At 37.7% G+C, this 10134-nt stretch overlaps 1 protein-coding gene across 3 annotated transcripts; it reads left to right on the forward strand.

Annotated features, from left to right (window-relative positions):
- The first annotated feature begins 222 nt into the window (after positions 1 to 222).
- Positions 223 to 7999, forward strand: prkag3b (protein kinase, AMP-activated, gamma 3b non-catalytic subunit). 3 transcript variants are annotated; one of them, XM_079465130.1, is made up of 13 exons: positions 223 to 347; positions 1425 to 1467; positions 2764 to 2876; positions 2988 to 3069; positions 3754 to 3812; positions 4646 to 4691; positions 4780 to 4834; positions 4909 to 5035; positions 5109 to 5274; positions 6847 to 6884; positions 7007 to 7153; positions 7373 to 7547; positions 7712 to 7999. In XM_079465130.1, exons 1-12 carry the CDS (start codon positions 330 to 332, stop codon positions 7487 to 7489), a joined length of 1011 nt encoding a protein of 336 aa, XP_079321256.1. In that variant the 5' UTR covers positions 223 to 329; the 3' UTR covers positions 7490 to 7547; positions 7712 to 7999. The 3 variants fall into 3 exon arrangements, with proteins under 3 accessions (XP_079321256.1, XP_079321258.1, XP_079321257.1); XM_079465132.1 differs by having other exon boundaries at positions 224 to 347; positions 2727 to 2876; XM_079465131.1 differs by lacking the exon at positions 223 to 347 and adding an exon at positions 910 to 964.
- Positions 8000 to 10134: the final 2135 nt, after the last annotated feature.

Genomic DNA, 10134 nt, shown 5'->3' on the forward strand with positions numbered 1-10134 from the left:
TCGAGTTCCTGGATATGCAATTCCAATCGGGACCAGCGCTAGTTTTATTTACCCCTCAAGTGCCCTGTTGCCTTGTGTGTGTGTGTGTGTGTGTGTGTGAGGGGCATATTACAGGGGTGTGGTATATACACAGCCACAACATCTGTGATTCTCCTCCCCCTCTCATGGCCCTCCCTCTGCATGCCAGGACCGGCTCTTTCTCCTGATTTAGATTTTGCTCTGCATGCGGGGACTGGAGTGCAGCTGAAGTATGTTCTAGTCAGGCCAGCTCCGCCACCCAAAACCCCTTTGTTTCACTCAGACACCCGACTGAGCAGCGGGACCCAGACATGGACCCTCTGGCGGAGGTAAGACCCGTCGTGAGACTCAAATTCCTCAAACTGACCTAAGAACTGATAAAGTTTTGTGTGCAAAAAGTTAGTTTTCAAGTGTTTGCTTTAGTATAACGTTCTGCACGATCAGTTCATGAGCCCGCCGGGCATGTTTAGTGGTAATCATCAACGTAAGTTTTGTAGTTCAACAGATAATATACGAGCAAACTAGTATTTCTGGTTGCTTACACATTGTGTTTATGTTTGGGGTTATTTTTGGAGCACTGAACAGTAGACAAGGCCTCTGAGATCAGGTTCACTGTGATCAGTGCAGAGAAATGCTCATGTGCATTTAACAAGCATCATTAATAATAATAATAAACTACATATCCTGAAGGCAACATTGTGGTGTTAAACCTAAGAACAGTGTTGGCTTAAGTTAGCTTTGTTTTAGTTCTGTGTCCAAACCAAAACTTAGTTCTACAGTATGTGAATCGGCATCGGTCTGATAATGTTTACACAAAGCATTTGCGACGTGTAAAAGAGGCTGCATGGTTTTATAAACTTAGGAAAAAAAAGAGTTTAACGTGAAACAGGTGAATCATTACAATGACCTCATCATTGTTGGTTATGCTGAATGGTGAACGTTTAAGGTCGGTGAGAGATTTTCAAACTTTTTTTAAAATGATGTTTTCATAAACTTACAACACTTCAGGCTTAAAACATTAATAAAGATTTATGTAATGTTGAGAGTTTCAATGCGAATTATAACAGTTTTGGAATAACTTGACAGAATTTTCATCTTTGGGCGAAATCTCCCTTTAAGGCTTTAATGTATTTCAGTAATATCAATGCATTGCTGTTAGTGATCCTGTTGAGACAATAGACCTCCTATAAATGCTTGAAAACAGTACAAATACACCTAAATACAGTACCAGAATGGAAAATGCAGTTAGTAAAGGAAGACATATGGTCTGTAAAAGTTAAGCTGGACTTTGTGGTAATAACAAAATATGTTGACGTTTTCATGTTGTATAAATGAATGTGCTTTGTCTTCATCAGTGCTTCTAAACATATAATCTATGTTCCCATAACTGTGACCAATAATTTCAGAGCCCCTATATGGAGGATGAAGGACTAACCATGAAGAGGACAGGTATCTATTAGATTCCTCATGTTTCTTAGCCATAATCTCTCAAATTGCTGTGCTTTCTAGTACTCTAAACCAGTGGTTCCCAAACTGGGGTCCGTGGAGGGATCCAGGGGGACCCCAGATGTTGTGGCATTATTTAAAATATAGAAATGTATCACAAATTTTATCCAATCAAACGTCAGAAAAATAAGACCACCAACCAAAGGTATTGACGTTCCAGCATTATATAACATAATTAGAATTCAACCAAAAACTAATTCTAAGTTTAAGATTATACGTTTTTATTTGGGGGCCCACAAAGCAATGCACTCTAAACAAACGAAAACGCTTGAGAACCACATCTCTAAACGATGAGAAACAACCGATCTGGGGATCAGTTCACCCAAAAATCTTCATTTGCTCACCTTCAAGCTGTTCCATATCTGCATACATTTCTTTGTTCGGATGAACACAAAAGAAGATATGAAGAATGTAGGAAAGCAAACCGTTCTGGGCCACTTTTGACTACCATGATTTACCTACTATGGTAGTCTGTGATGGCCAAGAACTGTTTGGTTACAAGCATTCCTCCAAATATCTTGCTCTGTGTTCATACGTTTAAACAGATTTTAAATACCTCAAGAGTGAGCAAATGATGCGTCCCAATTCACCTACTTATACTATATGCACTAAAAGCATGTACTATTTTGTTATGGTAAAGTATATACATTCTAGTGTGTGGCAAAACAATATGCACACACTGGGACATACTAAAATAAATGGGCATTGTTTCCTAGACAACATTGGGGCCATAAACTGTCACGCACATCAAAATACAGCTTCTTTCCATTTAAGTATTTAATCATCCTTTGTTTCCATATGTAATGTTAACTCTATGGTTATATTTAGTGACTCATCAGTTATGGAGCGTCACTAAACTCTGCCTACTCGCGGTGAGTCGTGTGTAATATTAGACGTTCGAGTTTGAGTTAGTCGAATTTCAGAAGTAGAAGTAGTAGACCATCCGGGAATCTATTATGGATGGATAATATGCGAATTGGGCCGCAAGGATAATTGTTAGCCTATTTTTGGGTAAACTGTCCCTTTAACCCGTTATGTAAAGGCATTTGATGAAATGTTTTTTTGAAAGTGAAGTGTTCCTGGGCTATGTCAACTTATGCCCGACGGTGTGGATTTTCTATAAGATGTAGTATATGTATATGACGTATATATAGTATATGAGGGCAGCAGGGCTGCTGTACTGCTGACTGACCCACATGCAGAAGGGCCCTCTCTCTCTCTCTCTGTCTCCCTCTGAAGGTCCTCTGCAAGATCCCTTCTCGGATGTGTACGCCAAGTTTTTCATGAGTCACTGCTGCTACGATGCCATTCCAACCAGCTCCAAACTGGTCATTTTCGACACAACGCTGCAGGTCAATCGCAAACCTCTGTCACATCCTGTAATAAAGTGCAAGTCTATATATCCAGTAGATCCATTTATGTGTATGAAAAACATTTATTTTGCACTTTAAACGTGTCTTCAGGTGAAGAAAGCATTTTTTGCGCTGGTTGCAAATGGTGTGAGAGCTGCGCCTTTATGGGACAACAAGCTGCAGTGTTTTGTAGGTAAGCCAACCTGTGACTTCTGCTGAGCCGGTGAAAGTGCGGTTGCTCCGCTATGAGCCAGCATCAGATTACAGACATCTTATAATGTCACTAAAACATCTTAACCAATAAACCCACGCATCGTTCATGTACTTAACAGAACGCAATAAAACTCATGTTTCCCAATCTCATATACACGCTGAGATTGAGGATTTCAGATGTTTAGTGTTTAAATGGTCAGATATGTGATGATGCTTTAAAATGCCCTGGTTTTACAAACTATTGCGAAGACATCACTGACTCTCTTTTGAAGAAAGTGCAGCATCAGCATGCCAGCGGAGGCGCTAAATATCCACATACATGTGTGCGAGGAGTCGAAGACTGATCCCATAAACACTGATGGCAGTTTCTAACTTTAGTGCGGCCTCTTGGCCACCGCGTGTGTTGGGAAAATGACACGGTGCTTCTCTAATCCCCTGCACCAATTTTGGAAGCAGTAATAGTCATGCCTAAGAGAAAGCATATCCGCCTGCTGAAAGGAAGCTTGGGTCCGATGTTAGCCTGATATTTCACTCCCTAATTTGTGAAGGCTCTTGATTTAACCACCGAACTCTCTTGTGAGTTTAGACAAACTTTATGATTTAGTGATGGATTGAATGTGAAAGCTCTTGTTTATGTTCTCCATGTGTGTTTTTGTCTTTGCAGGAATGCTTACCATAACAGACTTTATCAACATTCTCCATCGTTACTACAAATCTCCTATGGTAAACACTATTAATCTCACAAACTGGATCTGAATATTTTTGAGTCAACCACTTGCAGTAAAATATTCTACAGCCTAGCAGAACTGGAAAGATGTATATTCTTAAAGGAAATACATTTCCTCTTGTCGTTCCAAACCTGTATGACGTTCATTCTTCAGCAGAACACAAGGGAAGCTATTTTGGGAACCAAACATTCGCTTCATTCACTTTCATTGTACGGACAAAAAAACCACAGAGATATTTCTCAGAATTTTGCACGAAAGAGAGTCTTGTACAACTTTTGAATGCAAGAGAGGGTGAATAAATAATTGCAGGATTTAAATTTTCGTGTGAAATAAACTATAAAGCACAGAGACTTTGATTATTAGTTGTCCTTGCTCATTTAATGCATCTTTAGTTGTTTTAAAGGTCCAGGGTTTCATTTTTGGGGATCTATGGACTGAAATGCAATGCAATATAATATACATAACTATGTGTTCAGAGGTGAATAAAGATTCTGTTTCTACAATAGCCTAAAGGGACAGAGTGCGTGTGTTAAATACGTTATATCCTTCATTAAAGATGCAAAAAAGTGATGACCTCTTGGTCTTTGTGTCAGCCACCGTAGTGCTTGAGGAAGTGAAGGGTGAGCCAACTCTGGGACAACACTTGACCTTTAAACAACCCAGCTAGAGTTGTTAGCCTCCTCTACACTCACTCGGACACACATCAACACCTCCCTAAAACTAAACACTGAAGCGTAGTATCATCTTTCCAAAATGTTTGTGGAATGTTTCACTATGTTGACTTATAAGCCCAATGTAAGCAAAAGATCATGTATTTATCTGTTTCAGGTGCAGATCTATGAGCTGGAAGAACACAAGATTGAGACATGGAGAGGTGATTGTGTTTTGCTTGAGGTTAAATATGTCATCTTAACATACTGTAAGTAACTTTAAGTAGGAGCTCTATGTGTTTCCTCCTACAGAGGTCTATCTACGGTTTTCTCTCAAGTCCCTGGTCAGCATCACACCTGAATCCAGGTAAAGCCTGACCTCTGCAGAACTTTGCTTTTCTCTTGTTTCTCCAGTGACAGAGTTGTGTTTCCTGTTGTCAGCCTCTTTGAAGCCATTTATTCTTTACTGAAGCACAAGATTCATCGCCTGCCCGTCATAGATCCAGAATCGGGGAACGTCCTACACATACTCACCCATAAACGCATCCTCAAGTTCTTGCACATCTTTGTAAGAGCTTCTGTTATTCTCCAAAATGAGTTTAGTGTTGACAGTGGCATAATATACGTTTTGTTAAACGCAGGGCTCCATGATCCCAAAGCCGCAGTTCTTACAGAAGCGGATTGAGGAAGTTGAAATCGGTACTTTCAAGAGTATCGCGACGGTCAGGGAGACAGAAACTGTTTATGATGCTCTATCAATATTTGTAGAGCGACGGGTCTCCGCCCTGCCTGTTGTCAATGAGAAAGGTACGTGATACTGCCTATGGCTTTTTTTTCTTTTAGCCAAACATGCCTTTCTTTTTTTGCCCTCAGTCGCTATAGATTTTTCTGCTTTGTAAGACCCTTATAAAATTTTACTTTTGAGGACTTCTATATGCGTGTATACCCCTAAGAGTAAAAGGGAACCTTGGGTATAGAGGGATGTTTGTGTTAATACGTTGTAATAGCCTTACACTACAAACATTTGTCATTTGAAACACGTCAAATATCTTAATTTCTTTAAAAAAACCTAAATGTAATTCTCATTTTAACCTAAGGAGGCCGCCAGACACACTAATCAGTATATTATCCCACAGAACCTTATATTTCCTAAAGAACTGTGTATGTATAAATATATATAGTATAATGCTAAAATGAGAAAGAAAATAAAGACGCTATTTGATGTATTTTAATACATTTCTTCATTGTTTGTCAGAAACAATACAAACATGCATATTTATAACCAAAATCATTGCGAATAATATATACACAATGTTTTTAGCCATTATAACATGCATTTTATCCGGATTTTGACTTTTTGATGTTGATTTATCAACAGGCTTTTTTATCTCTCCCTCGGTCATGTGTGATCTAATACAGAAAAAATAACCAAACCACAAGCATATTACGGTGTTTACCAGTATATTATCATAATGTATAAAGTATAAGATAATGGTGGATGATGATGTGTTCAATAGTCTTAATTTTCTTAAAGACGGTGTTTTAATGCATGTTTACCTTGAGCAGACGCTTACTGAGCGCGTTGTTCTTTTATGGCAGGCAGGCGGGCTTGTGTCAACAGGACATACCGCCACCTACTTTCCCTTTTTATTTTTTATATAATAAAAATATATAGTTATATATAGAAAACATGTTTAATAGAACGGGTTTAGGTTGTAACCATTTGACATATATACTTTTTTAAAGTTTATTAATATTGTAACAGATATACTGTTTTTATATTTCACATTTATAAAGTCAATGCCATTGTTAATATATTAAGCCATACATCTCTCTATACCCAAGGTTCCTTTTAGTTCACCTTCGTAATTTAAATTCTGTCATCATTGACTCACTCTGTTGTCATGTGTGATTTTCTTTGTTCTACAAAACACAAAAGAAGATATTTAGAAAAATGTAGCTGACCATAATCATTCGGTCTCCATTGACTTCTACTGTACGGACACAAAACCATTGCAAGTCCATGGGGGCCGATGGTTTCATTTTTCAAAATATCTTCTTTTATGTTCTGTGAAGGAAAGTGTCTTGAAAGGTGTGAATTGGCAAGAGGGCATGTCAATAATAACATCATTTTTATTTTGAGTGTGACTTCCTTTAACCACTTATTTCTGTAAAACAATATTGATGACTCGCGTTGCATACATGCGTTTTTTTTGTCATATCTCGGATGCCCCCAAAACTTCTGTAAGTCACTTAGCCAATAAAAAATACCCATTCGATGTACTTATTTCATAAAAATTAAGCGGTGTTAACTGTCCTTTTATTTTTAACACAAAGCATGTTGCTGTGCATACAACTGATTTGTGCAATTCTTTATAGGGAAAGTAGTGGCGCTGTACTCCAGGTTTGATGTCATTGTACGTAGGTCCATATCAACCTTTTGCATCCAATATATTACATTCTTCAATACAAAGCCTAATGTTAGCGTTTTCTTCATTCGTGAATTCACATAAGTTATTTTTCTACTGGTCTACAATAGAATTTGGCTGCGCAGAAGAACTACAACCATCTGAACATGACCATGCAGGAGGCCATTCAGAGCCGTTGTGGCTGTATTGAGGGGGTGCTGACATGTTACCCTCATGAAACTCTTGAAATCATCATCGATCGCATCGCTGAGGCAGAGGTACCTCCCAGTCACGTATTCTGTTTTTCCTGTTGTTTAACCGTATCATTGACTGTGTTTACCCCTACGATTCATTATGTTTCAATAATATGTGCTGTATTAGGATATCCTAACTAAGCAGACCCTAGAAATATCTACTTTTATTTTTACACTCACAATTATCGAACAGGAATGCTGCGTGTACCCTGATTGAGGTCCATATATATCCTGTTCTCTCAGGTTCACCGTCTGGTGTTAGTGGACAAAGAGGATGTGGTGAGGGGCATCATCTCGCTCTCTGATTTGCTGCAGGCATTGGTGTTGACTCCTGCAGGTGTTGATGCACTGTTCTCTTGACACCTGTGGAGGAAGTCCTTCTGTACCACCGGCTTGATTTAAATCCTCCTCACAACAGGTAGGCTCTTCTTGATTTAAACGAACCGTCAATCTCTCAAAACATCGGTCATGTCATCAGTTAAAGAATACATTTTGATCTTTGGAGACTTTGAATAGTGCGGTGCAAAACAGTTACTTAACATTTATAAAAAGACGATTTGTTGATTCTTATGTGTTTTCCAGAAATTGATGGAGCCTCGAAGATGTGAATGATTGAAGACTGAAAGTGTAAATATTTTGTAAACGTTGCTAGCACCTTGGGATTTGATGTATCACTTAAAATATGCCTAAGTGTGTTTTGCAATATTACCTGTATATTTGTATCATTTACATTTTTAAGGAACTGCTTTTTAATCATTTGAATTGTGCTTCGGTATAAAAGTACATTTTGTAGCATACTGCCATCCGGCCAAAATCGTTCAAATACATTTTGTGACTGCTGATCCTCACATTAAAAACGAATCAACGGTTATTGATCTCGTCATATAATTCACACTTTTGTTAATGCTGACAGAATTTTATTCTGAATTAACGGTACATTTGCACTTTATCCAGACATCGCAACATTCTTTAAACTTGAACACTTGACAGGTGTGTGTGGAACCATCACACTACCATACAGACAAAAATCTGTATTTTCAACCAGCAGCTGTTTCATTATCAATTATAGAAACTTTGTATGCTAACACTTTTCTTATTATTGCCTCACGCAGTGGATATGTGCTCGGTTTCACCCACATAAGCCTATAGTTGGTTTGGCCAGGCTCAACAGATGCATCAGTGAATTCAGTCAGAATATTCTTCACAGATTTTGTTGTGTATCAAAGCTGGTTTAAGCACATGCATGAACAAAGACACCTCTCCTATCAAGGATATTAACCTATATTTTACCGCTGACATTATGCCCTTAAAAACGTGACTGGTTGGTTTAAGTCAAGTGTGATGCTCGCTGCTTCATATACACACTTGTCTTCTTCAGCTGAAGACTCATTGATATCCACCTCCTACTTTCCTTCTCACTTAAATATAATTGTGTTAAATATATTCATTAAATATACATTGTTTTCAGTGTGTTCATATACATTGTAAACACATTTACGAGTGATTGCAGTGCAAATATTTCGGCCAAGCCTTGATATAGTGTAAAATACGGTATGTGCTTCAGACAACAAATGCATTCTGTAGCTCTCAAACATGTTGATTCTCGTTTCTCAACATTAACAGGTATTGTTGAAAGATTTTCTAAAGTGTAATTTGTATCTGTGAAAAGACGTTTTTAAACAAAAGGCGTGTTCTGCATTAGAAAGGCATCATAGTAGTATGTGAAAAGGCACACATCGTGTAAATAAGCACACTGAGAACCTAATTTCTTCAGATTTATTTTGCATTAGATAAGTAGCACTTCTAATTTATTGTTCGTAAATGTAATACAATCTGAGGTTTTGAAGTCCGTTTTAAATGTTTTTGTTTATTTTCCCTACTGTCATTTATTTACAACGTGCTCATGAAGTATTTATTTTGATATATTATATAGTATATCATAGTACAATATGATGTATTATAATAATATATATTTGTTTATTATCATAAATGCTCAGCTTTTAAAATATTTGACCCTGGACAACAAAACCAGTCAAATTTAGATGTTTACATCATCTGTAAGCTAAATAAATAACTTTCTATTGATGAATGGGTTTTTAGGATATGACAATATCTGGCGGAGATACACCCGCTTAACTCTGGAATCTGAGGGTGCAAAAAATCTATATTTTGAGAAAGTAACCTTTAAAGTTGTTATTCAGAGGCACAGTAGCAGGCCATACACTCCAAAAAAGATTTTTTTTATATATTTAGGGGAAGAAATTTACAAAATATCTTCATGGAACATGTTCTATCCTTATGATTTTGGCGATAATTTTGACCGATACAAATGTTCCTGTGCTACTTAAGACTGGTTTTGTAAACCATTTTCACTTATTTGATCCCAGCCTGAGTTCAATATTGGAGTTGTTGGGGGTTGTACATATTTACCAGAGAGGAGTATCCTTGTACATCCTGCTTTCATATTTAAAGTCAGCAAACAGTGTCTTGCCCAGAAGGACTTTCAACTTTAACCAAGCATGTAACACCCTCAGTTGTTTAACAGCAACATTTGGGCTCTTGTCATGAACAAAAAAGTAAAAGCTGACTGTTTTAACACCTAAAGTTACCTTTTATCTCTTTGTGACATCAGTCGTGCACAACCATGTAAAACCAGAATTCAGCAAAAGACGCTCGATTGCCGGTTGTCAAATATTTGATGGCCTCTGATAAGAGAAATAAAAATAACATGCCCTGAAAACTAGGTTTAATGCACAATAGTTCCATCTTCACTTTTTATTGGAGGAAAAAACTTTGCTTCATTTGGCAGTGTCAACTATTTTACACCTATTTGGTGTGAAATCTCGAGTCCATTCAGAAGTGTTAAAGGTATGGTTCAATGGAGTCTTCAAGACAACACACACTGTCTTCCACCTTTGTTTGTTATATACTCGTCCATCAACAGAAAGTCAAACAGACATTCAGGTAGGAAGTAAACCGACTGTCTACTTGCATGGAAGGGGCCA

This window comes from Barbatula barbatula, assembly GCF_947034865.1.
Source record: "Barbatula barbatula genome assembly, chromosome: 9".
Taxonomy (NCBI): Eukaryota; Metazoa; Chordata; class Actinopteri; order Cypriniformes; family Nemacheilidae; genus Barbatula; species Barbatula barbatula.